The sequence below is a fragment of the Rhamphochromis sp. 'chilingali' genome (genome assembly GCF_963969265.1).
Source record: "Rhamphochromis sp. 'chilingali' genome assembly, chromosome: 4".
In the NCBI taxonomy this organism is placed as follows: Eukaryota; Metazoa; Chordata; class Actinopteri; order Cichliformes; family Cichlidae; genus Rhamphochromis; species Rhamphochromis sp. 'chilingali'.
The window spans coordinates 20017431-20044565 of NC_137948.1; the positions used below are offsets into that span (position 1 = coordinate 20017431).

General features: G+C 43.0%; 4 protein-coding genes across 6 annotated transcripts; 2 read left to right on the forward strand and 2 right to left on the reverse strand.

Moving 5' to 3' along the window:
* The first annotated feature begins 710 nt into the window (after positions 1-710).
* fbxo10 (F-box protein 10) lies at positions 711-7331 on the forward strand. Its single transcript, XM_080879706.1, has 11 exons — positions 711-943; positions 1274-1903; positions 2026-2850; positions 3028-3177; positions 3470-3606; positions 3836-3906; positions 4020-4172; positions 4277-4627; positions 4719-5029; positions 5147-5334; positions 6398-7331. The coding sequence occupies exons 2-11, from the start codon at positions 1319-1321 to the stop codon at positions 6576-6578; spliced, it is 2952 nt and encodes a 983-aa protein (XP_080735832.1). The 5' UTR covers positions 711-943; positions 1274-1318; the 3' UTR covers positions 6579-7331.
* Positions 7332-7483: 152 nt separating this feature from the next.
* Positions 7484-11938, reverse strand: polr1e (RNA polymerase I subunit E). Its single transcript, XM_080879710.1, has 12 exons — positions 11724-11938; positions 11381-11484; positions 11218-11294; positions 11052-11137; positions 10880-10935; positions 10638-10782; positions 10431-10541; positions 10161-10257; positions 9943-10073; positions 9770-9851; positions 8222-8353; positions 7484-8032 (listed from the first exon to the last, which is right to left on the reverse strand). The coding sequence occupies exons 1-12, from the start codon at positions 11797-11799 to the stop codon at positions 7867-7869; spliced, it is 1263 nt and encodes a 420-aa protein (XP_080735836.1). The 5' UTR covers positions 11800-11938; the 3' UTR covers positions 7484-7866.
* A 152-nt stretch (positions 11939-12090) lies between these two features.
* On the forward strand, positions 12091-23198 carry zbtb5 (zinc finger and BTB domain containing 5). 3 transcript variants are annotated; one of them, XM_080879709.1, is made up of 4 exons: positions 12091-12608; positions 14214-14427; positions 14514-15362; positions 18281-23198. In XM_080879709.1, exons 2-4 carry the CDS (start codon positions 14218-14220, stop codon positions 19445-19447), a joined length of 2226 nt encoding a protein of 741 aa, XP_080735835.1. In that variant the 5' UTR covers positions 12091-12608; positions 14214-14217; the 3' UTR covers positions 19448-23198. The 3 variants fall into 3 exon arrangements, with proteins under 3 accessions (XP_080735835.1, XP_080735833.1, XP_080735834.1); XM_080879707.1 differs by having other exon boundaries at positions 12174-12608; positions 14514-15374; XM_080879708.1 differs by lacking the exon at positions 12091-12608 and adding an exon at positions 13459-13589 and having other exon boundaries at positions 14514-15374.
* Positions 23199-23235: 37 nt separating this feature from the next.
* On the reverse strand, positions 23236-26144 carry grhprb (glyoxylate reductase/hydroxypyruvate reductase b). The gene is made up of 9 exons (XM_080880378.1): positions 25872-26144; positions 25312-25445; positions 25158-25230; positions 24880-24996; positions 24680-24768; positions 24475-24579; positions 24045-24180; positions 23540-23670; positions 23236-23450 (listed from the first exon to the last, which is right to left on the reverse strand). The coding sequence occupies exons 1-9, from the start codon at positions 26042-26044 to the stop codon at positions 23329-23331; spliced, it is 1080 nt and encodes a 359-aa protein (XP_080736504.1). The 5' UTR covers positions 26045-26144; the 3' UTR covers positions 23236-23328.
* Positions 26145-27135: the final 991 nt, after the last annotated feature.

Sequence of the window (27135 nt, forward strand, 5' to 3'; positions counted from 1 at the left end):
TAGCCAGTATGTAACTGGTTAGGTAACAAATGATAACTTAATAAATGCTGTCTTTTACTGTTTTAGGAAAGAAAAACGCATTTAGTCTCACATTTGCTTCACTATTTATTTTGATAACTGATAATAAAACCTAAAGCAATATTTCTCACAGACTGCCAGAATAGGCCTATTGTTAAAGAGGCCCACTGACAATACTGTAACAGAATTAGCTACAGGTGTGTTGAGTTTAGGCAATGGAAACCACAGGCATTATGGTTGGTAACCTACTGCTAGCTTTCTGTTTAATTTGTTCTGTTTTAAAACTTGCATCGTTGCATAACAAATAATCATATTTAGGCCTATGTTAAATTCCTTATGATTGTTCTGTCATTTTGCACATTTCAACAACAATTAAAACAGTTAGTATGTTTAAAAAAAAATACACTGTCAGGTTGCTGGGTTTTTTTTTTTTTTTTTGTTGTTATTTCTCTCCAGTGCACTAGAAAGTAATGATAATAGTTTTGGTAAATGAAGAATGCACAAAGGATTTTTTTAATTGATAATATATAGTTAATATTGGGGTGCTGAGGTGGGATTAGCGGGGGGGGGCACCAAATTAAATTCCACTTAAGGCACCATAAAACCTTGGCCCGGCTCTGAATTTGGGGTCTAACTAGTTAACGTTCTTCCCTATACTTCAGCTTCCCCTTGGATGCACCAAGGGGGAGCTGAAGTAAACGCCCACTTTTGGGAAGCGGAAGATGGGGATCTTGGGTTTCTTGCTGTAAACTGTAAGCAATCGTCTGAACTCCATTTATTTCGATGGTACATCTGCAGTAATTATGATAGCTGTGAACTCCGGAGGATGCGAGGACAAAGTCAGTGTCGCAGGCATGCAACGCCGGATAGATGGCTTGTCTAAACGTCGAGCCGACATGTGTTGACTATGGCAAACTGGTAAAAGGTAAGGACGTTTGGGCTAGCGTTAGTTACGCCGCTAGCTAACCGCGTTTAACTGTAGCAAACTTTCAGGGCAATATTACAGGCCCTTAGTGGAGATATCGTTTACCGCTACGCAAAATGAACAGTGAGATTACATAATTCATATCTAGTTTTCGCTGTATTTTGTTTTTCGGCTAAAATTAACGCTGGTCGTGGCGCCATTTGGTGTTGATGTGCGAATATTAAAAACGAAACGCAGTTGAATATCCTGTTGGGTAATATTGTTGTGTAACGGTTTGCGCTTCCTGTTGCCTTGAAATGCGCGTGCGTGTGCACGTGTGTCTGTCTCCAGGTATCCCTCCCATCGCGGTGCTAACCAGCCGGCGTCTCTGCTGCCATGGAGGTGGGCAGCCTCCCCGTGGAGCTGTGGAGGGTTATCTTAGCCTATCTCCCTCTCCCTGACCTGGGCCGCTGCTGCCAGGTGTGCCGTGCCTGGCGAGAGCTCATCCTCTCTCTGGATAACACCCGCTGGAGACAGCTCTGCCTGGGCTGCCCTGAGTGCCGACATCCCAACTGGCCTAGTCAACCTCATCTGGAGCCCCCTTCGTGGAGAGAGGCCCTGAAACAACATGCCCTTGCCACCCGCACCTGGACTCAAAATGGTCCAGAGCTCCAGTCCTCCGCCTGCCTTCTCTTCTTCCGTCGTCGGAAAGATCGCAGGGTTTGGCACGTGGGGCCGGGATGTGAGTTTGAGACCCTGCGCGGAGCCCTTGGGGTGGTGGGGCCTTACGACCGAGTGGTGCTCCATCCAGGGGTGTATGAGGAGCAGGCTGAGGTAGCGCTGAAAGTACCGGTGGAGCTGGTTGGGTTAGGCCGACTGGGCGAGGTGGCCCTCCTAGTGTGTATGGAACAGCAGTGCCCTACTGCCAGGCTGTGTAATCTGGTGTTCATGCCACCCTGGTTCTCCACGGTTGTCTACAAGGTGCAGCTTGTTTCCTAAGAGTCTCAGAGTCAGATTGGCCTTGTCTATACACTCCTATAAACACAAGAGAAAATAGAATCTAATTATATTTCTTTGTTTCTTTCTGTCTTGCTCTCCTCTAGACATCCTGGGGACATGTCCAACTAGATAACTGCAACTTTGAGGGGGCTCAGCTGCAAATCCGCGGGCCAGGAACCTGCCAGGCTCGATTTTGCTCCTTCTCCCAGGGCAGCTCTGCACACTTGCTGGGAGTTGTCCTGAGTTTATTTGACAGCTGTGACTTCTCAGGAAGTGACACAGCTTCAGTGACTGTGGAAGGTCCCCCGGTCTCAGAAAGGAACTGGGCTTGTAAACATTTGGCAGCTCTGGCTAGGACGTTCTCATCATGTGGCCTATCTGAGCATAATGGTTCTCCCAAAGGACATCCGGCTGCCTCCACTGGTGGACATCAACCTCCAGGTGCTAATGTTAAAAAGGAGAGCATAACCATAGGTGACTGGAAGAGGAGAACAGGGGTAGATGCGGTATGTCAGAGGACAGTGATTGAAGATGGCTGGAGTGATGGTGAGCGCAGTGAGGGAGAGGAGAACAGAGACGAGTGGGGGGCCAACAACACCAAAAAGCAGTTTACACTGGAGTACAAAATCCCATGTGACCATCATGGCCTATCACATTTGCTCAACCCCCGGCCAGATGGCTCTCTTCCACTTTCCTCTTCCCCAGATCCCCCTTCTATGATCCCTGACCCTCTCACCCTACAGCAGGAATTAGACAGAGACCCGGAGGCTCACATGTTGGCAGCATCGACACTTGGCTGCATCCTCAGACGATGCCTCTTCAGGGACGGGAAGGGCGGTGTGCATTTGTCCAATTATGGACAAGCTCGACTGGAGGAGAATGTTTTTCGTAGCCTGAACTACGCCGTGCGCTGCATCCAAAACTCCACAGTTAATAATGTTCCTAGTAACTTTGCTTCATACAAATGGCATGCATCTGCGATTGTGTATTGTGTGTATTTGGGAAACATATCAAGTTAAAGTAGCTCGTATCATTAGTAATTTAGCATCAGTGTCCTATTCAAGTTGCTACTTGATCACCTTCCTTTTCTATCTCTCCTGCTTCAGATCGTAATGCTGAGAAACGAGGTCTGCGAATGTCGTGCGTCAGGCGTGTTTCTGCGCCTCTCTGCTCAGGGCCTCATAGCAGAAAACAACATTCACTCGAACGGGGAGGCAGGGCTGGATATCCGAAAGGGGGCTAACCCAACCATTGTGGTAAATGCCACACAATTGCTGATTGGATTCCAACTTTTTAAAGATGCAAGCAAACAAAAAATTTCCTGTGATAGCATGTCCCAGAGCCTTTCAGCAGCATGCCCAGATATCATGGATGAGGAGATTTTTGTTCATTACTTTTCTAACTTACTCAACTTAAGAGCTTAAGATGCATAAAACAGACAGACCCAGAGTATGAATATTTATGATTTCCAGAAATGATCTATTCAGGCTTTCCAGATGAAACTAATTTCCTCAGTCTTTTTATCCATTATCAACTATTAATCCACAGTGCAACAAAATACACAGTGGTTTGCGCTCTGGGGTTGTTGTCCTTGGAAATGGAAAAGGTTCAATTCGAAGCAATCAGATTTACAACAACAAAGAAGCTGGGGTATATATTCTCTTCAGTGGAAATCCCGTGGTAAGGTAGGTTGGAGTCTGCAAGCAATTAATTTGGATATTATTCACTGTGTTCGTGTTTATCTTGAGACTGGAATTGTTTAAAAAGATAGAAATCTGGATTTTTGTAGAAAGCCTACAGCAGAGCTAGCTTCTTTTTTTTTTTTTTTTCTTTTGACACCACTTTTCTGTTCTCCTATTCATCATTTGCTCCGTGGGAACTTTTATCCCCCCCTTTTTTTTCTTTCTTTCTCAGTGGGAATCACATCTTCCAGGGCCAGGCTGCAGGGATTGCTATAAATGAGAACGGCAGAGGAACGATAACAGGTGTGTCAGTGGATCTGCTCCATTGTCTTATCCAGATGAACACACAAATTGACAAATGGCTTCTTTGTGTTTCTCCACTAATGTACACAGATAATAACTAATTTTAATTCCAGAGAATGTAATTCGAGAGAACCAATGGGGCGGTGTGGATATCCGCAGAGGAGGCGACCCTATCTTACGGAACAACTACATTTGTTACGGCTACTCAGATGGTGTTGTGGTGGGAGAGAGAGGACGTGGACTTATTGAGGGAAACCAGGTTTTTTGTATGTATTATTTATCTCTTAGAGGCTTCATTGTGTTTAATAGCTCATTTTCAACACCCCTGACTCAGAACAGTTTCAGTTCCCTCTTTCTCTGACTCCTTCAGGTAACAAAGGCTGCGGTGTGTGGGTTATGTCATCCAGCCTCCCACAGCTCCTAAGCAACTACATCATCCATAACTGTATGTATGGGCTGGCAGTGTTCTGCAGGAAGGACCCAGAGAACATTGAGGTCAGGGAGGGAAACTGGCCTGGGCAGGAAGGAATCGCTGGAGAAGGAGGCGGTGCAGACAGGAGGGGTGTAGAAGGAGAGGGACGTGAAGGGCAGGAGAACTTTAATGAAGAAGGTGAACTGTTTGCCTGGGACAGTGACCTGGACAGTGAAGATGAGCGCCACTCTGCTCGCCGCTCTATTAGCGTGGCCCTGGTGGAGAGCAACTGCATGAGCTACAATGGAGGTACTAAATTGATCTGTTTCATCAAATGCCGATAGAACGGGAGAATGAAAGACTGTTTGTCATTTCTCCATCTGTTTGTCCCTTCCTATAGCAGTTGGTCTGTATGTGAAGAGCACTGAGGCCCTGAATGTTTTCGCTAACCTGATAAACTGTAACCGTGGCCTTGGCATTGCCGTGCTGCAAAGCAGTCAGCTGACCCGACTTGCTACAAACTGCATTCTGGAAAATGGTCGAGGTGGTGTTGCGGTGGAGAAAGACTGCAGAGTGGAGCTTCGTGGTAATGGCATCTATGAAAACAGTGGCTATGGTGTCAGTTTCAGTGGTAATGGGCAGATTGTGGAGAATGATGTTGTTGGGAACCGTGGATGTGGAATCCAGGTCTGTGGAACTGCCGATATCAAGGTGGGATGGACTGAAGATCTCCAAACCTACTATTAGACCTGCATATTGTAGCTGTTTACTTTTATATTAACCATAACTTTATTACATTTGAGTTTTTAATAATTTTTTTGTCTTCAGGTAATGCGCAATCGTGTCCAACCCTCACAAGGCTGTGGGATTGCCGTGCTAGGGCCAGTTAAAGGTGTTGTCCATGACAACATCTTGTTCCAGGGTCACCGTGACAACAGAAAAGCGTTGCTACATATGGATCCTGGCAATGAGAGCTGTGTGCTGCGGAACAATAGCATTCTCAGGCATGATGACAGGTAATCAGTAGGCCCATTAAAAACTGGCAGACATTCAGTAGACCAGGGGTCTCCAACTCCAGGCCTCAAGGGCCGGTGTCCTGCAGGTTTTAGATCAACACACCTGAATCAAATGATTAGTTCATTACCAGCCTCTGGAGAACTTCAACACAAGCTGAGGAGGTAATTTAGCCATTTGAATCAGCTGTGTTGGATCAAGGACACATCTAAAACCTGCAGGACACCGGCCCTCGAGGCCTGGAGTTGGAGACCCCTGCAGTAGACCATCAGTGGAATTAGTGTCGTCACTTTCTATCGCTTCTGCTGTCTGTGCAGTGTCTAATAAATTACTAATAAATAGTAAGTGATCTGAGTAAAAAATTACTCAGATCTGCAGGTTAACTTAAAGAACTTTTTGAGGTCATTGCTTTTAGTAGGAAAGCAGTGGCTTCGTGGTGTAGTGATCACATTTTCCTTACATGTGAAATGATCCCCCAGTTCAAGACCTAGAGCCCAACCTCAGAGGTTAGAAGATGGTGTACTTGGAGAAGTACTAAGGCAGGCCATCTAAATATCAGGATACCGCTTGAATCAGTTGCTGCTGCCTCATCTTATTAACTTGAGTTCTGTGTTTGGGGTTTGGCTCCTTAGAGGCTTTAGTCCTTGGTTCTTTACCGTGTTGGTAGTGCGTCCCACCACACTGCAGTTCTTTTACTGGTTTTATTACCTCAGTGGAGAGCAGTGGTTGTTTTTCTTAATCACATTCCCTCTCTATTTATTAGCTTTGCTGGGCTGGACCCATACATGTACTGCTACAGTTTACTCTAATAGCAACGTTTTTGAATGAAGCAGGTTTTTATGAGAAAAAAAAGCTCTAAAAATTCACCGTTTACTCAGAATTGTATAACAGTCAGTGACAGCTAGCTAGTGACATAAAAAATGGTGTGCAGCTTAAAGGTTATTTCCCTCAGGAACTGCTGAAGATGAAAATGGTTTAAAAAAAAAACAAATCGGGGTGGGGTGAAAAATAATCTTAAAGGGCACCTCCCAATTGCTGTTTACCCTTTCTCTCTTCATTTCATAGCTGTACATCTGTTCCCCCCTGGGTTATGGAAAACCCTCCTCCTCGCCCACTGGCCAGCTCCCCTGCTGGTCTCTCTTCATCCCAGTATCCCTCTGGACTTGGAATTTCCGTGACCACCAGGATCAGCGCAACTGTGGAAAGTGGTTGCCACAGCGGCAGCATGTTTTGCAGCATCCTGTGAATACTGGCAAGAACTTACAAGCCAATATGATAGCCAGGGTCAGGAGGTCAGCATCGGGTTGCACCTTAACTGCTGTAAACCATACACGTGGGGCACTGACTGTCAAAATAAGGGTTCGGTTAATTGTCCAAGTAGCTGGAGACGGCAACTGAAACATTAAAGGAGCCATCCACCCTCATTTTTATTAAGGTGGAAGAAGATTTTGAAAATCTGAAATTAGACTTTTGTACTTCTACGATTAAAATGCTACTGTACTCATAAAACGTGGGCTATTGAAAACCGAAGCTGGAGTACAAGACATTCATACTTCTTTGGAATCTGTTTGAGACTAGAGCTTTGCCTAGTTTATCATTAGCTCATTTACTGCAGACTTGTTTGGTAGTCTTATTTTTGCTTATAGGGACTCGCTGGTTAGGAAGTGCACATTTCTAAATCCTAGCAGGAGTCAAAGGCTTCAGAAATGGTGGCTTTTACAGTGGGTCAAAGTAAAGCTGTGCCTTGGTTGACTATTTAAGGGATGCTGTAGCGAGGGAAGGTGTATTCATAGCGTGAGGGCTTTTATGCAATTAAGCCAAAATTAAGATTCTGTCTCTTTCTGTCCTGTTTGTTGGCGGGTCTCTTCTTGCGTAATGTCCTCTATGGTTTTTAAAACTTAATGCACTTCAGCTTTTGAGACATCTCATTATTTCAGATCCTGTCAACATGCTGCACAGAAAACTAAACAGATGTCTGCATATGATTATGCAAAAAAAACTGTTGGTAGTCTAAGCTTTATAGTTCCATTTGTAGTCCACCTGCACTTAAGTTCGACCAACCAATCACATTTGAGTAGGTTTCGGTTTCAGAAGAGGGTTCGCATTTGCTGAAATATAATCTCACAACCATCCACTATTGTCTGACGACAGTTTAGCTTTTGTAACAGCTTATTTAATTTGTCTGCATTTGTAAAAAATAAATCAAAAGCAAAAAAAAGACCAGCAGACAGAAGAGAGAGGCAGTTATCCAGATATCCTGTCCACACACTCAGAGAAGGGGAAGATATGTAGTGTGCAACATGTGATGTCTACAAACGTGCCTATACGTTCCTGCTAGATGTTCTGTCATCTAGAATTTGTTTACAGCTCTTTAGTCTTTTTTTTTTTCTTTTCTATCTTTAAATGTAAGTGTGTCACATACGCCTTGAAGTTCACTTTGTCTACAAAAGCATTAACAAACAAGCCTTGTTTAATGCAGCCATTTGTTTGATATTCATTTCTTTCTGTCCGGTTCTCGGTTCTCCTTCGCGTCCTCAGTGCATCTTTTTGCGTTTCCGTCTCTCAGTGAAGTGATCGTATTTGATCAGAGGCAGAACAAGGGCGGCCAGTCTGCTGTCATCTTGCAGTTCAATGTTATCACCCTTGCCTCGGGCTGGTTTCACCAAGGTCAGTCTCATTGACTTTGCGACTTCAGTCATCCTATAGGAGAGCACAAGAATCACAATAGTTTACAGTTTAAACAAAAACTACAGAGTAAAGAAGGAGGATAGTAGTATCTGTGGTTAAGTCCACATTATTGACTTCATTAATGATTTTACTCTTTATTTAAACAATGTATGAAATGTAAGAAACGATTTTTAAAGGCTTCCTTTTTATTCCCCTGCTTACCTTGCCTCAGTGATTCCCAGGTCACGATGCAGTAATGTGAGGTCAGCTGTCATGTTACCCATATGCAGCAGCAGAGCTAAGCAGTATGCTGCTAGTTTGACCCGCATTGACGACGACACCATGTTCTGGATTCTAAACAGAAAAGTAAAGAAAGTGTGTCTTTTGAAAAGAATCAGTGCAGCAACAACTATACTTTTGTGGTCAGATGTTTACATAAACTCATCATGGCCATGAATGTCTGCCATAAATAATTTGGTGATTTTTAAAAAACAAAAAACAGAACAAAAAACACTTATTTGAACTCCTTTCCAGAGTGAAATGATAGTAAAGCACGCACCTTTAATAACTTATAGTTAAACAAAAATTAGGTGCACAAGTTTAAATTTATTTGGGATTTTCTGAAATCCACACAGGTCAAAAGTATGCATACAGATTCAAATATACACACACATCCCCACTAATATTTGGTTAATGTCCCTTAGCAAGTTGTACTAATGAGATTTTTGGCAGCCCTCAAGAAGCTTCTGGCATAATTCTGGCTGAATATTTGACCACTCTTTTTGGTAGAAATGGTAAAGTTCACTTAAATTTGTTAGTTTCCTGGCATAGACCTGGCTTTAAAGCACACTGAACAAATTTAAACAGGGTTGAGTTGGGTTTTTGTTTTTTAAAAGGCAATTCCAGAGGCTTAATGTTAGCCTGCTTTATTCATGCTAAAACCAGTTTTAATGTGTGTTTGGGGCTTCTTTGTTGGTTGCCACCCTCTCAGTCCATGGCAATGAAAAAGGTGCTTCACTGTGGACAGTAATGCTGGTGTTCCAGCAGTTTGCAGTTCATGGCAGGCTTCAGCCATGGTGGTTTCTGGGTTGTTCCTGACTATCCTAGCTCACCTTCTCTCATATGAGGGTGACATTTTTGGCAAAGTGATGACAAATCAGCTGTTTAAACTGATGATGTTGGAATCTGTAGTTCTTTCGAGGGTCTCCAAGAAACTACAGATCTCCTTAGATCTTCAATTAGTTTCTTGGACTTTTGCATTATTCAATCCAGTTGGTGCTATCGAACAATCCCTTCTTATGCTGCAAAGAGAAACTAAAAGATGTAGTCAATCACGATCACTATCGAGAAGCTAATAGGTCTTAACTTTGTTAAAATACATTGTAGAACCTTTAACAACACTTACTAAATTATTTAAGTGAGTATCTATACATTTGACCCCGTGTGGATTAGAGAAAATCCTAAATAAATTGAAACTTGTGCACCTAATTCTTGGTTTTTAAAATCATTAAAGGTGTATGCTGTACAATCATTCCACGCTGAGAAAAGAACAGTTCAAAGAAGTCATTAAAAGCCCAAAATTACCATGACATTCATGCTCATGATTCGTGTATATAAACTTCTTACAACTGTATATATTATTTAGCTTCCCTGTCTCGGTTTAGCATTTGGTAAATTTTTGAATTACTAATGAAATTATTAATTTAGTGAAACAAAATCAAATTCCAGATACATTTTTCTTCACTAGCTACATGTGTTTAACCACCATACCTGCCATTGTTGAAGGTCTCCACAGTGAACGTTTTAAACAGTTTGCCCTGGATGACGCGAGGGCAGCCTTCCTCTTGCCCAACTGTACATGCAAACATGAATTACTACAACCCTCTAATGGTGAAAGTTTGTATGCCACTTTCCACATCATAACACTAACAAAATTCACTCACACTTGCGGGTGACATTCCTCTCCCGAGCCAGTTTGAGGAGCAGAGAGAGGTAGAAAGCACAGCGTGCCGTTTTGTCTCGGTTTTCACTTTCAGTTGGCAGATTCTCTAGATGCTTCACAATACTCAGGCACCTTTAGGTTAAAGATAAAAACCACAAGATCAACCTCAAGTGCAAGAACACATTAATAAAATGTCTCTGAAGGTTTGGTTGCCTCTACCTTCCATCATCTTTCATCTTTTTCAGCTCTTCGGGGGTGAGTGCTGCCATTTTGGCACCACCCTGCTCCAAAGCACCAAACTCCACTGGGCTCAAGACTGCACATATTCGGTTAAGGGTCACCTGAACAAAGTCTGGTACGGCTCTAGATAAAAACCTGCAAACACATGCATACGCTAGTACCCCAGCTTGATATCTGGGATTCAAATGGATTCCTTGCCTTCCTATTTCCATAAACACATTCCTCCTCCAGCACAGGAATAAAAGATACGCTCATCAAATGGATAGACGTCCTCTCGTTTGTCTGCGTTTGCATTGCAGGGGGGAAGGTGCAGAGCCAGGTCTCCTTGCGACTCTGCGTCAGCCACTTCTTGCTGCAAAGCTGTGCAGAGAGGGAAGGTTAAGAAAAAAAAACCTGGAGAGAGAAACATTCAACTTCCAGATTTCTCCTAGGAGAGGCATCCACTGTGCAGCTTACCTTCCAGACCCTTCTCGCCAATCACAGTGTTGGCAGCCTTTGCCACTGCTTGCTGAAGGGTTTCACTGCCCACCTGATTCAGCCTGCGAGAGCTCAGAGCTCTCTTCTGCTTGTTGGTACCAAAGGCCTCAATCAGTAAGTCAACCTGAAAGGGAAACATTAAAGGTAATAACAAGATATTCACATTACACATAATTAAGCACAGATGTCTTGTAATGGACAGACAGTAGCAGCAAATGCACCTTTTCTCTGTAGGTCTGAGTAGTGTCCTGGGGTTTTGCACTGTCTGTTGTCTCTCCTGGTGACAAAAGTCAGAAAAAGTGACTCTCAGAAGGCACACAAAGCATTCCTTCCACAGCTTCTGGTCTTTATGGGCAGTTAGAAATAGCAACAGATATGTTATAGGTCTCTTACCTGGTATAACTGGTTGCATGTTGAAGAGCTGAGCTTCATGCACCTCCATCGTCATGGTCTGCTTGTTCAACACGCCCACATAATATCTAAAAAGATGCCAAACATCCTCCTTATCAATCTCCTCCTCGGTGACCATAACATGCCAAAATGTGCAGCAAAGACCTACTTGCAAAGATTATTGCACTTCATTGACCCCACTCCAAAGTTCTGCCCCACATAGGACAGTCTGTCTGACTCTGCAACCTAAATAAAAGAAACCAGGAAGAACACAGAGTATAGCAACATAGCCCGGAGAGTGCAGACACACGATAGATCCTCATCTTCCTCACCAGTATCCGCCTGGTCTTTTTCCTGGGGTTACTTTCCTCTGTGTTTTTAAACATGCTGAAATCCAGCTTGTCTTCATTTTGGACGCTGCCGTTGGAAAAGCGGACTGTGGGATTGAGACAGAAACACCGGGAATCAAAACCTCAAATGCGATCAAACCTCAATGACCGATGTGATTGTAGAGTGACACACGTGAGAGCCTCGGACACAACAACACAGTAGTGCCCACGTGTGCACCTAAATGCTTTAGAAATATAAACTCTACAAAGCCCAACCCAGAGTCATGTGTCATCATCATCATCCTCGTGAAAAATTCTACATAATAAACAAATGAGGACGACTCACCGACGACAGCTTTATCGGCTTCTTTCTCCTCTCCGCAGCACACAAACGAGCAGGAGGCGGCCATGACTGTTGTCATGATGAGTTTTCATGCAGGGCAAGAGTTTACTCCTCTGTACTTCCGTGTTCGCTTCGCCAAGCCGCTGCTCTAATTTCTCCAGTTTTGTTGTGGATACTTTACCTGGTGCCTTTCTTTATTTTGCCTGCACTGTTCCTTCTGCTATGTATTTGGTCATTGGATTATCATTTATACGGGCTTTAACAAAATGAAAATGCCAAAGCATTTACCATCTCGATGCTGTTTATAATCTTTGGCTAACTGGCTATGTGTGGGGGTGCAGCAGCGACGCCTTGTGGTGAAACTGTAAAGCTGCAGCTTTTCACCTCGGGTGAGGTCATGGAGGCGAAAAAGAGGTACAGCGCCGCCCCGTGAGTCTGGTTGGAAAAACCGTCTGTCGGCCGGGGGAAATATTAGAACACACAACACAGCATGACGCTACCACTCACCAATAGATAGGAGGCATTAATATTATTCTAACGGTTATTCTGGCGCCGTGGCTGTGTGCTCAGCCTGGCAGCCGCTGGAGATCAACGGACACCGCGTCACCGTGCATCGCGGCCAGCTTTACGTTCCCACGGCCAAAACCAAACAAGCCGCTTCGGGGTCAAACCGTCAGGAAGTCGACCGCAGGGGGACGCGGGAGGTAGCAGCGGAAATGTTAGCTATCCACAGCTCGGCTTGAGGGGACATTTTGTCCAGTCTCGGTGACCGCATGCCGCTGCTTTTACTTTAGCTAACGGGCTATTTGTTGGGCTGAAGCCAGCTAACTTTAGCTAATCGGGGCCCTGTTCTCCCTCTCGATACCTGCATTTTCCGGATCTTTCAAGGTAACCTAAAGTACCGCTGGCTCTCTGCTCTGACTTACAGCACCAGCAGAGTGCTTCTTTTGTGCCATTTTACCCAGTCGCATCCCATGCTATTGTGTTCCATTGCAGTTGTGACGTTAACTGTGTGTAAAGACGACGGTGTTCAATAAAGTTAGACCTGTTCGTCAATATATGACTTTATAGCAAGAAGGCAAAGACAGTGGAAAACGCAACATTTGGTGCACAGTAATCAGTAACCAAAATAAAATGACAGCACCACGGCATCCTGGCTGTTCGCTAGTAAATACAAAAACTGGTCCAACTTCACCCCCATCACCATTCAGACATCCTAGACTGCATCCACAGGTACTCAAAAATGCACAGTTTCATCACTCAAGTAGAAGTGAACATACTTGTTTCAAAAAATACTGAAGTGCTGGATCCAGACTCTGAAATGCAGTGAAAATGAGCTATTTGGAGGACATTTCTATCAGCTGTTTTGTGCAAAGCTAACTTAACTTCATTAATAATATAAAAATCAAATAATATTATGGGAGTACAAACATTATGTCAGCCCAAATTCAGATGCAAACTCGCTCTATGTGCTGATGTAGCTACACCTAAGCAGAAAAATGAGCATAATCGTGGGTTCAAGTTTGATTCGAGTAGGTGTGAGATCTCTAGTTTTGTAGTGCAGCATCACTTGGAAGTAATTTTTATTGTAAGCACAATGAAATTTTCTTTGTTTTCGGGCTGTGATCAGCTGACCTGAGTTTCTGCTCTTGTTGGCTGTCAGGGCAGATTTGTGACACCCCTACACACTATAAAGGTAGAATTCAGTGAATTAATCTCCTTTCCATAACTTTAAATTTACGTGTTTCCTTGTTACAGTAACCATAAACGCCACATCTGTTCTGCACTGTAAACATCCCCACAGTACCACAGATTAACCGGATTACCCTGCCATACACTGCCTTTTCATGCAACCTTGGAATAGCAAAAGTTAGTATACACTTCACATAAGCAACACATCAGGTATAGATCTGGTATTAGTTCAAAAGTGTCTAAAATGAATGAGGATGTTATGTTTCAGCTTTAACTTCCCAGTCTGTTAAATGTCACGGAGCAGTCCTTACCTTTTAAAATCTAACCTCTCTCCATCCTCTCCTGTCTTACTTTGATAAATAAGCGTTTTTTAACATTTTGAAGTGTGATGAGTGTTGTAGTAACACATGTTGTGATTTATCACTTTGTCCCCAATTGTTTTATCCATTAAGATAACTTGATCTTATTTAATTTTTGTTTTTTTTCTCATGCATAATGGATTGTCAAAAAAGCAAGCTGCAACCAGTGTGCTACTCAATAATGTCAAGTTGGCAACTACATACAGTCTGTTTCTTGTAATACAGCAATTAACTTAGAACTATTGGTTTGGGCATTATGATGATAAGGGTAAGAGTACGTAGGGGCAGTAAACTGAATTTCCCAATTTGTTGAAGAACACTGAAGCTTGAAAAGCTCCAGGTCGCTGCTGATAGGTCAGATGCAGTGACATCAGTAGATCACCTGATCTTTGCTGACTGTAGTTCTGCATAACTAACCTACCCTCTGCTCCTCTGTCTGCAGGGCCATGGATTTCCCAGGCCATTTTGAGCAGATCTTCCAGCAGCTGAACTATCAGCGTGTCCATGGTCAGCTTTGCGACTGTGTCATCGTGGTAGGCAGCCGACACTTTAAAGCCCACCGCTCCGTGCTGGCGGCCTGCAGCACCCACTTCAGAGCGCTGTTCACTGTCGCAGAGGGAGATGCTAGCATGAACATGATCCAGCTGGACAGCGAGGTTAGAAAGAAAATGCTGTCAAAAAAGCGAAAAAAGTGTTTTTAGTCATTCTAATGGTGATTGAAACCACTGTGTGCGTTCTGCAGGTGGTGACGGCCGAGGCCTTCGCTGCTCTCGTGGACATGATGTACACGTCAACACTGATGCTCGGCGAGAGCAATGTCATGGATGTTCTCCTCGCAGCTTCGCATCTGCACCTCAACAATGTGGTCAAGGCTTGCAAACACTACCTGACGACGCGCACGCTGCCCATGTCCCCCTCATCCGACAGAGCTGCCCATCACCACCCACAGCAGGAGCAGCAGAGGCACAGACAGCAGCAGCATCAGCAAGTAGCTGATTTAGCAGTGAACCCGATGTTAGCAGCTAATGCTAACCTTGCAGCAAATGCTGCCACTTCAAAGCTGCAGCGCTCCTTCTTACTGCAGCAGCTGGGGCTCAGCTTGGTGAGCTCTGCTTTGGGTGGGATGGAAGACGACCGGGCGGGAAATGTAGTTGGCAGTAGGGTGGTTGACCAGAGGGCCTCCTTCCCAATCCGACGCTTCCACAAACGGAAGCCCTCTCTGGCGCTGGGGATTTCAGAGGAGAGACCCAGACAGAGACAGCGTCCTTTGGCGCCTAACCTCGGGTTGTTAGGAGAAGAAGGGGTGAACGCAGAGCGGGAGGAGGGAGCACTTCTCTCCCCGGATTCCCACAAGATGGGGGACGAATCTAAACTTGACCCTCCAATCACTGGGTTAGCAGCTGCGTCCCAAGATGACCCTCAGATGCCGAGTCAGTCAGATAGTGGACGCTGCGAGGAGGAGAACTTGGGGAGAATTCAAGGAGTAAACAAAGAAGAGGACATGGATGACCAGGATCAGCAGGACAGCAGAGCAGGGGTGAAAATAAAATCAGGAACAGAGGAGGAGGAGAACGAAGAAGAGGAGCAGAAGGTAAAGCTACAGGTTTGTCTCTTCAGTGGGCAGGAATATTTTCATAGTTAAAACTCTCCAGACCTCTCAGGCTTGTCTGTATGAAGTAAACAAACTTAACAGAAATCGTTGGTTTGATTGTCATTAATGCAACCAGGGGTTAAGGGATTGGACAGAAGAGGGAAGTCATAAGATCGGGTGTAGCAGTGCAGCTGGGGAAAATGACTCACTTAGAAATAAGTCACACATAATTTCTGTTCTGAGGATTTGATTTCCTTGCGGACGGACTGTGACAGCTGACCTGTGCTGACTCTGAGGTCCACTGCTCTTTGTGGGTTTTGCTTGCTGCAATTTACGAGATATTAGCAGATGTTACATGAGCTGTCGTGGCCACTCTCCAACCTTTGGGCGGTGTAATGTCTAAAGGTGGAGATTGGCAGGTGAAGGGTAGTAAAGAATGTCATCAACTTACATTCAAACTAATGACTGTTACCCTGAAGCCTTGATTACATTTTTCTCATCGACTTGGATCCAAGAGACATAAATTTGACCAGTGTTTTTGTGGTCTCGTTAACTAATGTGCAGATAATTGACATTACAGTCCATGAACTAAACACACACACACACCCCAGGCAGAAGAGTTCAAGCAGACTTCAAAGGGGTATAACAGGTGGGACAACTCGGCCATCGAGTTTCAGCTGTCATAACCAGTCCTAACAGTGATCGTGAACACCCATCCTGCACTTCATTACTGTAAACTGTACCACAGTACTGCAGAGTACCTACTTTAGCCTGAAAAGACTGTCCAGTATAGTATAGACCCCCCCCCCCCCCCCCCCCCACTCTGCAGCAGCAGCAGTAATGGCAAGGAAGCCATTTCTTGCAAAAGTTAACATGTTAATTTTCCACTAAATGTTTCCATTTATAGGCTAGAGTTAGAAAAAAATATTTATGATTAACTTTAGAGGTTTTATTTGTTTTACAACTTATATACAGGGAGTGCAGAATTATTAGGCAAATGAGTATTTTGTCCACATCATCCTGTTCATGCATGTTGTCTAACTCCAAGCTGTATAGGCTCAAAAGCCTACTACCAATTAAGCATATTAGGTAATGTGCAACTCTGTAATGAGAAGGGGTGTGGTCTAATGACATCAACACCCTAAATCAGGTGTGCATAATTATTAGGCAACGTCCTTTCCTTTGGCAAAATGGGTGAAAAGAAGGACTTGACAGGCTCAGAAAAGCCAAAAATAGTGAGATATCTTGCAGAGGGATGCAGCAGTCTCAAAATTGCAAAGCTTCTGAAGCGTGATCATCGAACAATCAAGCGTTTCATTCAAAATAGTCAACAGGGTCGCAAGAAGCGTGTGGAAAAACCAAGGCGCAAAATAACTGCCCATGAACTGAGAAAAGTCAAGCGTGCAGCTGCCAAGATGCCACTTGCCACCAGTTTGGCCATATTTCAGAGCTGCAACATCACTGGAGTGCCCAAAAGCACAAGGTGTGCAATACTCAGAGACATGGCCAAGGTAAGAAAGGCTGAAAGACGACCACCACTGAACAAGACACACAAGCTGAAACGTCAAGACTGGGCCAAGAAATATCTCAAGACTGTTTTTTCTAAGGTTTTATGGACTGATGAAATGAGAGTGAGTCTTGATGGGCCAGATGGATGGGCCCGTGGCTGGATTGGTAAAGGGCAGAGAGCTCCAGTCCGACTCAGACACCAGCAAGGTGGAGGTGGAGTACTGGTTTGGGCTGGTATCATCAAAGATGAGCTTGTGGGGCCTTTTCGGGTTGAGGATGGAGTCAAGCTCAACTCCCAGTCCTACTGCCAGTTTCTGGAAGACACCTTCTTCAAGCAGTGGTACAGGAAGAAGTCTGCATCCTTCAAGAAAAACATGATTTTCATGCAGGACAATGCTCCATCACACGCGTCCAAGTACTCCACAGCGTGGCTGGCAAGAAAGGGTATAAAAGAAGAAAAACTAATGACATGGCCTCCTTGTTCACCTGATCTGAACCCCATTGAGAACCTGTGGTCCATCATCAAATGTGAGATTTACAAGGAGGGAAAACAGTACACCTCTCTGAACAGTGTCTGGGAGGCTGTGGTTGCTGCTGCACGCAATGTTGATGGTGAACAGATCAAAACACTGACAGAATCCATGGATGGCAGGCTTTTGAGTGTCCTTGCAAAGAAAGGTGGCTATATTGGTCGCTGATTTGTTTTTGTTTTGTTTTTGAATGTCAGAAATGTATATTTGTGAATGTGGAGATGTTATATTGGTGTCACTGGTAAAAATAAATAATTGAAATGGGTATATATTTGTTTTTTGTTAAGTTGCCTAATAATTATGCACAGTAATAGTCACCTGCACACACAGATATCCCCCTAAAATAGCTAAAACTAAAAACTACTTCCAAAAACATGCAGCTTTGATATTAATGAGTTTTTTGGGTTCATTGAGAACATGGTTGTTGTTCAATAATAAAATTATTCCTCAAAAATACAACTTGCCTAATAATTCTGCACTCCCTGTAATTTATCACCATGGCTTAATCCACCCTGAACCTGCAAATTACTGTTACAGCTGCTAAGACGACACAGGTCAACAAAGTAGCAACGCACTGTGACAGAAGAATGGGGAAATGGTTGGATGTTAATTCTTTATTTCGAAAGGACATGCTAGAAAAAATAAAACGTCTTAGTAAGGCAAAGCAGGCTTGTTCAAGAGATTATTTTAGAGCATCTGGTGTTACCCATTTGGGAGCTGGCTCTGAGGTTTCTGTGAGAAGTCTTTCCACAATAAAATTCTGTCCAACTGTGAGACCTTTAGCCAGTGTTGTGAATATTAATTCTTACATTAAAATTTGAGGTCTTATCTCCCTTGGCCTTAGATGAAACATTTCTTTCCTTTTCTTGCTTTTCTTAGGTGGTTGTTAAACGTGAGCCGCTAAGTTCGCCCGAGCCAGCTGATGAAATTAGCGACGTCACATCGCAGGCCGAAGGCAGTGATCGCCCCGAGCCTGGGTGCCAGGAGGACGAAGAGAAGGTGGAGCTGAGCCCAGAAAGCAGCGACCGCAGCTTCACTTCTGAACCCCAGCCCAGCTCCGACTCTCTTCTCCAGCCCAGCTCTCAGCTCATCCTCAAGGGCAGTATAGGAGGAGGAGGTGCGAACGGAGGTTTTGGGTGTAATAATGGACTGAGTGGCAAACCTGGTTTCAGCATTTCCAGCTTCCTCAGCCAAAAGGATTTTGCGACTGGCAGCTCGGGGATGGTTGCCGGAGAGGACGACCTTCCGAACACAACAACTGGGGATGCAGTAGCACATCGCTTTCTGCTGAGGCAGGAAGCTGCTGGGACTTCGAGCTCTGCTTCTTCCTCTCTTTTGCAATCAGGTCCACTCAGTGGTGAGAGTAGAAGCAGTTTTGGAGATAATCTGCAAGCCGATTCTCTGTTCCTCCGCCCCCTGCATGATGGTTTAGGAAGCCCCAGAGGAAATGGGGGAAATTCAAGAGGAGGACGTGGAGGAGTGGATCCTTTTGATTTAGAATTCCAGCGCTCAAGTTTGGGGCTTCATTCACTGGGACGGCCCTCAAGAGAGACAGGAGGAGCCAGCGGCACAGGTCTGAGTTATCCAGGCTACAGACGCATTGCTCCAAAAATGACCACTGGCATGGGAGGAGAAGAGGCAGTCGGGGGGATTCTTCAGGATGCTGCCTCTTCTTCCTCAAGTCTAGCGGGTCCCCTGCTCCTCAATGAGAACGGGGGGTATGAGATGAGTGGCAACAGGCCCACCTCCCTCCCCCCTCAGCTCACCCGGGCCTCAGCAGACGTTCTGTCCAAGTGCAAAAAGGCTCTCTCAGAGCACAATGTCCTAGTGGTTGAAGGGGCACGAAAATACGCCTGCAAAATCTGCTGCAAAACCTTCCTCACCCTGACTGACTGCAAGAAACACATCCGTGTCCACACGGGAGAGAAACCCTACGCGTGTCTGAAGTGTGGAAAACGCTTCAGCCAGTCGTCACACCTATACAAGCATTCCAAGACCACCTGTCTGCGCTGGCAGAACAGTAACATGTCCAATGGCTTGCTGTAGGAGCAGAGTGTGGAGATTAAAACACTAGGAATCAGTGTAGCTGCCTTTAAAGTCACAAAGCTGTTATAAAAATGTTTCTGAAGCTCTGACTGAACGGCCAGTTTTGTTATCCGCTCTGTCTAAACTAACTGATCCTGATCACAGACCAAAGATGGGGATGAAAATGTAACTTAATATAAATATATAACGTGATCTTCTCCAGGACCAGTTGATAAAGTTTCTGTTAAAAAATTAACCCCATAGAAAGATTTTAGGGATGTAGGACATGCAAAATTAGCATATTTATTTATGTTAATTAATTGCAAAGTGTCAAAGTGCACCCTTTAAACTTTACTGTATTAGAGCCTGACTGATTTGTCTGCAGGCCGATATATCAGCAAATTACCATTTGGCATTGATAATGGCCAATATGTGAAAATTTAAAAAGGAAAAAAACATATTTTAACAATTTTGTGAGCATAACACAGCATAAAAGATGGACATAGCTGCTGTGACATCACCCTTTGGTTTGTGAACTCCCATTATGAAACTTCAAGATGAGCATGAGGTGATCCTTTAGTGGCGATTCATTGTTAGTGGTACACTTGGAATTAAATTAGATTCAGTCATTGCAACACTCAGAGGCAGCTGTGCAACATCAGCACTAAAGACTGACATCATGTAAAATATTGTATTTAAATTCATATTCGGTGCATAATTGTAAAAACATGTAGCAGCTGACATTATTGACTGTGCCTTGTTCTGTGCACGGGCAGTCACATCCATTCACATTCATCCACGTTGGTCGCCATTATGAGTGTAAGTGCTAAAATCTAATGGTTTATTAGATGCAAGCAAAAAAGGTAGAGATAATCCAGTGTGTGGGAGAGACCTGGGTAATGCTGAAATCTGTAGCATTTTAACAGTTTAACCAGCTGAGAAGGCGACAGAGTATGTAGTGTTGTAACAGTGTTTTTATTCTGTCATGCGGTGAAATGTCATCAGTACTTTGTTAATTAATAGTCATCATGAGGAATCGAGCAGTGGACTTATTCAAGTCAAATTAACGTGACATGATCGTCGTCTGTGGTTGATTTTCAGTCTGTCGCTGACGTTGTTGCTGAGCTCATTTTAATGTTGAAAATATTTTTGGTTAAAGGCCAAATAATTCAAAATGTACTCATGGAGGCCTTCATGTGGCATATGTCTGCAAGAGTAACAGCCTCACTTTAAAACATTTATACTTGTAGGGGGAAAATTATGAATTAGCCTGATTACCCTTCCACCACAACTGTTTACCTTAGAGTGAAGTTTCATTGTTTACTGACGTAAAACTATTACGGCAATCAGGAGAAAAGTTTAAAAAAACAAACGCATTTTTCTGTCTAAATTCATAAAACAGTTTATTGTGATTGTAAAAGATATGGCACTACGTGACTTTCAGCCATAGCTCCTCGGTGTTGTGCGTTTATTGAAAGAACGGCGAAGTTTCAGTGACGAGTTCGGCATGTGTTGGAGGAAAAAAAAAATATTTAGACATGTAAATACTGTATTGCACATTTCTGGTAAGTCTTTTGGAGAGGAGACAAAACAACTCCTAAAGATGTAAACATTGCGTGTCTGTTTGCTACTGTACTTGATATGAGTGCTTTATACGTGTCTCTTTACATATAATGTTGCGCCTGATACAAAAACACTGAGACAAATCAGTCTTTTTTTTTTACAGCTAATAATGTTTACTGGAACGTTGAACTATGTGACGACATCTTCATTGTAATCCAACCATCCGGCTCACCCAGCTCTTATGATCTTCCTTCTTCCTTTGTTATTCTGTTGTGCTGGAAATGAAAACAAAGTTCCACTAGTCTAGAAAAATGTAACATCACTAAAGGAATATTTCACATGGAGAAAGTAATTTTAAAAAACAAGATTTTAATGTTTTCATTTTTTGTTAATTACAAGAAATTTTGTGTTTTATGTAGCTGTATTTTAATGTAACTTGATAAATGTTGGGGAATGCTGTAAGTTACAAGACAACTATGTTACAGCTGAGGATGTGTACGCTTAAAAAAAAAATATAGACAGGATTTACAAAAATAATATCACATGAAGGTTTTCTGCTAGCAGACATCCTGCAGGTTGAAAAACAGCCTTTGGATGGCAGTATGTTTTTTGAAACAGTATTCATGCTGTGTTGTAGAGTTCTGTTTTAGTGAACTGGAATGGAAAAAAATAACACATTAATTAACATGTTTGCTTTTTGTATAGTTTAATGATTGGTGTATTGTGACACTTGAGCTGTCAGTGAGACAGGATCATTGCTTTCAATCCTAGTTGGCACCTTATTGTACTGTAGAGTCATCACACTGTTAGCCCTTTACAAAATGACACTTTTTAAAAAGGAAAAAAAAAGTTATTTAAAGTTATTTTCCCTGTAAATTTAATTCAGAACTCTATTAAAGTCATTTAAATGACCAGTGACGGTTCAGTCTTTAATCTGACTAAAATTTAGTCTGTTGCTCTGACTCTCACTCACATTCAGCTTCTTCTCTCGTCATGAAGCGAGGTAGCTGTAGCAGGCTTTTGAAAAATACAAAGGTAGATATGGGATCAGGCAAAGGTTTGACTGTTTACATGTCACACAAGCAGGTTAGGTGATGTCTTCTACAGCTGTTGTATTAATTATTAAATTATTATTAAAACTGCACTGACTGAACTACCCTCTGTATGAAGATGTTTGATTTCTTAGAAAGAAATGTGTATAAAAGTCTGAATTGATTATTAAAGTCACTGCCTTATGCCCTCTAGCTTGTAAAGCCGGACTTTTATTGATATGCCAAAATTGAAAGGTTTGGGGGGGGTGTTAGTTTGTTTTTGTTTGTTTTTTTCTGTATAACGTCCGTAGTGTAACAATGAGGTGGCTAAATGTTTGTCTCTTTACTCTTGAGTACTTTGAAGATTGTATAGTATGTTCAGGTGTTGTATAGGCTGAATAAAAATGCTATGAAATTCAGTTTGTGTGCAACTTTCTTATCATATACAGTGCTGTGAAAAAGCCTTGGCCCCCTTCCTAATTTCGTATTTTTAAATATTTATCACACGTGTGTTAGATCATCAAACTAATTCTAACATAAGACAAAATAACCTGAGTAAATACAAAATTGTTTTTTGTTTGTTAAATTAAGAGATAACTGTGATTAACCACACTTTTGGGGAAAGCTGAGTTCAATTTCCGTATCCACACTCAGGCCTGATTACTGCAAGACCCGTTGATTCAAGAAATTGCTAACATAGAAGCTGTCTGACAAAGCTAACTAGGCTAAAAGTTCTCAAAAAGCAACGCAACATGCAATGAGCAGCTGAGAAGCAATGTCACTGACACCTATCAGAGTGGAAAGAGTTACAGAGCCATTTCTTAGGCTTGATCCTGAATCCTGAAGGAGAATGTCCGGCTATCAGCTTTTCCCCACGCTTGAGTTGTGCAGCAGTACAATGATCTGAGCCAGGTTGTTCATGCGCCAACCCTCCAATGTGGCTGAAATATAACAATTCTGCAAAGAGGAGTGAGCCGAAATTCCTCCACAGAGATGAGTAAAAATCTTTTTGCAGTTCTTGCTGCCAAAGTGTGGGAAACCAGTAGGTTTATAGGAGCAATCACTTTTTCACCCAGGGCCTGCTAGGTTTGAATCACTTTTTTTTCCATATAATTTGAAAATCAGAAAGGGGGCAAAAACTTTTTCACAGCACTCTAGAATCCCAAACTAAAAAATGTGAAACTGAAGACTAAAGAAAAAGGAGACAGTTGCAAGGATTTACTTCAGTCAGCAAAATATATTTTGAACAGTAAGTAGAACTAATCATCCACTATTTGATCATTTTTTCAGAGTGGAAGCTGTTTCTTCTTAAAGCTTGAGCTCTTTGATCATCGGCTGCCCTCGCAGGCCCAGGAGGAGGTTGTTTGCCGCCAGGGAAGACATAGCATCACGGGTAGTATAGGAGGCACTCGCAATATGGGGTAGAATCACTGCAGGAAGAGAAAATATTAAAACCTAATGATAGGCAGAGAGGACCAAGTGTGATTTAAAAACCTGTTCAAAGTAGCAGAATGCCCACCACAGTTTTTGAGCGTAAACAGTGGGTGGTTGGTTGGCAGCGGCTCAGGAACAGTGACATCTAATCCAGCTCCTGCGATCTGCCCTGTGGACAGAGCTTCATACAAGTCTTCCTGGTTCACCACCCCGCCTCTGCACAACAGCAAAGTCAGTTATAGACTCAAAGGGCAGAATCCTCTCTGCTGATTGCCTACAGTACATATCCATTTCTCCAGATGCAAGTCACCGAGAAGTTAAATGATTAGTCATTCTAATTTCCTGTGAGTGAACTAGTCAACTGTGGAGGTCATTTTGTGAAACTGCGAGCAATTCTAATATCTCAAATGTGAATATTTGGATTTGAGGAAACACAATGGTCATTTCTTAAAACCGCTACCTTGCATTTTGTGTATTAAATGGTGATCAGTGAAGGAAAATAACCTGTTAAACATCAGGTTAATCAGTAATTAATGAGCACAACACTCACAGACCACTCTTGGGGTCATGCATGTATCAGGTAGGGATACCTGCTCGTGTTGATGAAGATGGAAGTCTTTTTCATCTTGGAGAAGAGGTTCTTATTGCAGATCTCCTTTGTCTCTGGTGTTAGAGCACAGCACACAGCCAGGAAATCTGACTGCTTTGCCAGCTCATCAAAAGAGACTAGAACAAGATACAGTGCAAGGTTATTAAAAATAAACTGAAAACTAAAATAAAACAAACCTTTTTAGCTGGTAGGAATCAGATGAAAACTAAACTAGATGCACTAATATCACTTTTATCATATTAGGTTTGTGGATGGCTCTTAGGACTTCAAGAAAGACTTATAAAAGTCAAAAGGTTTTAAGTAGCCTTATCTTTTGACTAGCCCCTTAAACCTGCCTCTCATCTGCCCTGTTGGCAGGGGATCTTTTGTCCACATATCATAGAGTAACGTCCTTGCTGGGTCTTCCTTACCATATTCTGCATTGATGGCACTCGCCAACTCAGGCCTGGGGGCCACATCTGTGTAGATAAACTTCCTTACTTTGAAAGGTGCCAGACGCTCAGCAATGGCCACACCTTTGAGTACAATCACACACTGTAAAAAGCTCATAACTGACAGAAATGGCAGTTTGACGATACGCTGATGTAAAGGTTGTCTTAGTGACGTGCTGCTTACCGATCCTGCCTAGTCCGAGAATACCGACAGTGCTGTTGGCCAGCTCATAACCACACAGCCACAGCGTTCTCCACGTGCCCCAGCCGCCACTGGCATCAGTGAGAGAAAGAGAGAATTTGTTTTGCACAGTTTGCATTTTTGCATGTATGTTTTAGTAAGTTTTCCACACATGTGTGATCTTATTTTGTATATGACAGTACGTCTTGGCCTCATGTGTGGCCTCTATGAGCCTCCTGGAGGTCGCAAGCAGCAGAGCTACTGTCAACTCAGCAACAGCATCTGTCAGGACTTCAGGGGTATAACCTATACGGATTCCTCTGTAGGGGAACATAAACATTGCATACAACGTTACATGAATATTTCACTGCCTATTTGCATGTTAAGAACCTTTTTTCATAAAGGGAAGATCACTCTCAGTAGAGCCATGAACGGCATTCACACGTGTTACAATAAAATAAAACAGAAAGAGGGAACTCACCGTTTCTTCAGCTCATCCAAAGACAGATGATCGAATCCCACTGACATTGTACTGAGGACCTTCAGGTTTGGACCTGCAGGAATACATCACACATATAAAGACATGCAAGGCTGTTTGTTGCATTTAGGTTATTTGTCAAAGGCAAAGGGCAGACCTGCAGCGTCCAACAGTTCCGCATCAATTTTTTCTGTCAGCGTGCAAAGCAGACCATCTACACCTTTGACCTTCTGAAGGAGCTCCTTCCTGGGCACCGGTATGTCATCTGAGTCCCACAGCTCAAACTGCACCCTAGGGAAACAGAAATCACATGACTGAAGATTTAAATCAAATCCAGTTTTGAAAAAAACAAAAAAAATCCCAAATGCATGAGCACAGGTTTCGCATTTATATACAGATAATGGTTCTTCTTAGAGATACATAATCTCAAAGTGCTTTTCATAGAAATCCTGGGATTTTAAGGTGCAGTGAAACATTTGTGCAGTTCTCTTTCTCAGGGAATACCCTTTAGACTATGTGCTTTATTTGACAAGACCTTAAGGCAAACATTAGCAGTCATGTTTGTTCAAAGTAAATGATGAACCTCAGACCAGACATTCAAACTGCTTAAAGTGATCACTGTCAAATCTCCTGCGGCACACATCGCGTAGTTACATAAAAATGCTAAAAAATTTGTTATTTTAAGTGACATAACAGGATACTAAAAAAAATACTCACTGTCCGGATTTGCGGAGGATCTTCAGGCCCTCAGGTGGGATCTGTCGTGTGACGTAGACGCGTGGCAGGGTTGACATCTCCCTCTGGATGTTGCTTGTTAGACCCCCGGTAATGTTCAAAGGAGTAACGGCGATCTTCTGGAGCCGACGGAGTGCCATGCGACTGCACCACATTGCAGCGTAAGTGTGTGGGCAGAGTGTCCACAGTGTAGGATGAGTAGACTCTGGAGACTGTTGTGGGATTTGTGTGTGATTCTGGCTGCAGATCAAGGGGGAGGCTCCTTTGTGAACTAACCAATATGATAAAAGGGCGGGAGTCTGAAGGCCATTGCATAGTCTGAAGGTCTGAAGGTTAGAGATACTTATCCCTAGCCCCCCCCCCAAAAAAAGAAGCAAAAATCGGTCCAATTTTGTCTCTGATTATGGAACTAGAGGCACAAGCATAACTACCCGCTGCGACAAAGACAGTACCAGAATTGTGTTTTCCATCGAGTTGTGGTGTAAATGTTTCACTTAGCTGGTGAACTTTGTTTCTTTAAATGAGGGGGGGGGACCTGAACATTGTTTTTTATCTTCTGCTTTCACTGGTTGCGACCAGTTTTTATATCTGGCTTTTTCCAACACGAGCCTGCCTGCGTTGTCATGAAAATAGAAAAGTTGTTGCTTGGTTGATTGCTTATTTTTTCTCAAACTGAAAAATAAAATACCCCTAACCCGTAATGGCTGGAGGAGGTATTGTCACACCTCAAATCCAAAGCGATAAAGCAGACTCATCATCGACAAGGTTGATTTAAGATAAGGCAATATTTTCTGACATGTTTCTGCTGTTTCTGTCCTGCTTTCAGTTGGATGGACCTTAAAATCATTATTGTGTTACAGGTATTACTTTTGTGCTATCTTTTTCTTTTATGAATAGAATGCATTGTTGTCACCATATTCACATATACAATATACATCTATACGGTGAAAAGTCTTAAGACACTCTTAATCACTTTATATTTTTATAGGAAAACGCGAAATAGACTCAGCAACTTATTGAAACATGTGCAAACACACATAGAAATACAGTATATAAGGGGAAAAAATAGAGTTTGTACAATTCTAATGAGCTCGGAAGTCAGTACTTAGTATTATTGGTAGAACAGTGTGTTATTTATTCTTTAACACAGCCTGGACACTCTTAACCTTTATTTCTTTAATTGTGTAGTCTTCAGGAATAGTTCTCCAGGCTTCTTGTAGGACATTTAAAGCTCTTCTTGAAATGT

Excerpts from the sequence above, each read along its gene's own strand:
- zbtb5 (XM_080879707.1), top strand. The coding sequence starts at position 14,218 with ATGGATTTCCCAGGCCATTTTGAGCAGATCTTCCAGCAGCTGAACTAT. Across the intron at positions 14,428-14,513 it reads TGATCCAGCTGGACAGCGAG|GTGGTGACGGCCGAGGCCTT; the intron begins GTTAGAAAGAAA and ends TGCGTTCTGCAG. Across the intron at positions 15,375-18,280 it reads AGCAGAAGGTAAAGCTACAG|GTGGTTGTTAAACGTGAGCC; the intron begins GTTTGTCTCTTC and ends TGCTTTTCTTAG.
- fbxo10 (XM_080879706.1), top strand. The coding sequence starts at position 1,319 with ATGGAGGTGGGCAGCCTCCCCGTGGAGCTGTGGAGGGTTATCTTAGCC. Across the intron at positions 2,851-3,027 it reads GCTGCATCCAAAACTCCACA|ATCGTAATGCTGAGAAACGA; the intron begins GTTAATAATGTT and ends CTCCTGCTTCAG. Across the intron at positions 4,173-4,276 it reads TGAGGGAAACCAGGTTTTTT|GTAACAAAGGCTGCGGTGTG; the intron begins GTATGTATTATT and ends TGACTCCTTCAG.
- polr1e (XM_080879710.1), bottom strand. The coding sequence starts at position 11,799 with ATGACAACAGTCATGGCCGCCTCCTGCTCGTTTGTGTGCTGCGGAGAG. Across the intron at positions 11,295-11,380 it reads AAAAGACCAGGCGGATACTG|GTTGCAGAGTCAGACAGACT; the intron begins GTGAGGAAGATG and ends TCTTTTATTTAG. Across the intron at positions 11,138-11,217 it reads AAGTGCAATAATCTTTGCAA|ATATTATGTGGGCGTGTTGA; the intron begins GTAGGTCTTTGC and ends GCATCTTTTTAG.
- grhprb (XM_080880378.1), bottom strand. The coding sequence starts at position 26,044 with ATGTGGTGCAGTCGCATGGCACTCCGTCGGCTCCAGAAGATCGCCGTT. Across the intron at positions 25,446-25,871 it reads ATCCTCCGCAAATCCGGACA|GGTGCAGTTTGAGCTGTGGG; the intron begins GTGAGTATTTTT and ends CTGTTTCCCTAG. Across the intron at positions 23,451-23,539 it reads GTTTACGCTCAAAAACTGTG|TGATTCTACCCCATATTGCG; the intron begins GTGGGCATTCTG and ends CTCTTCCTGCAG.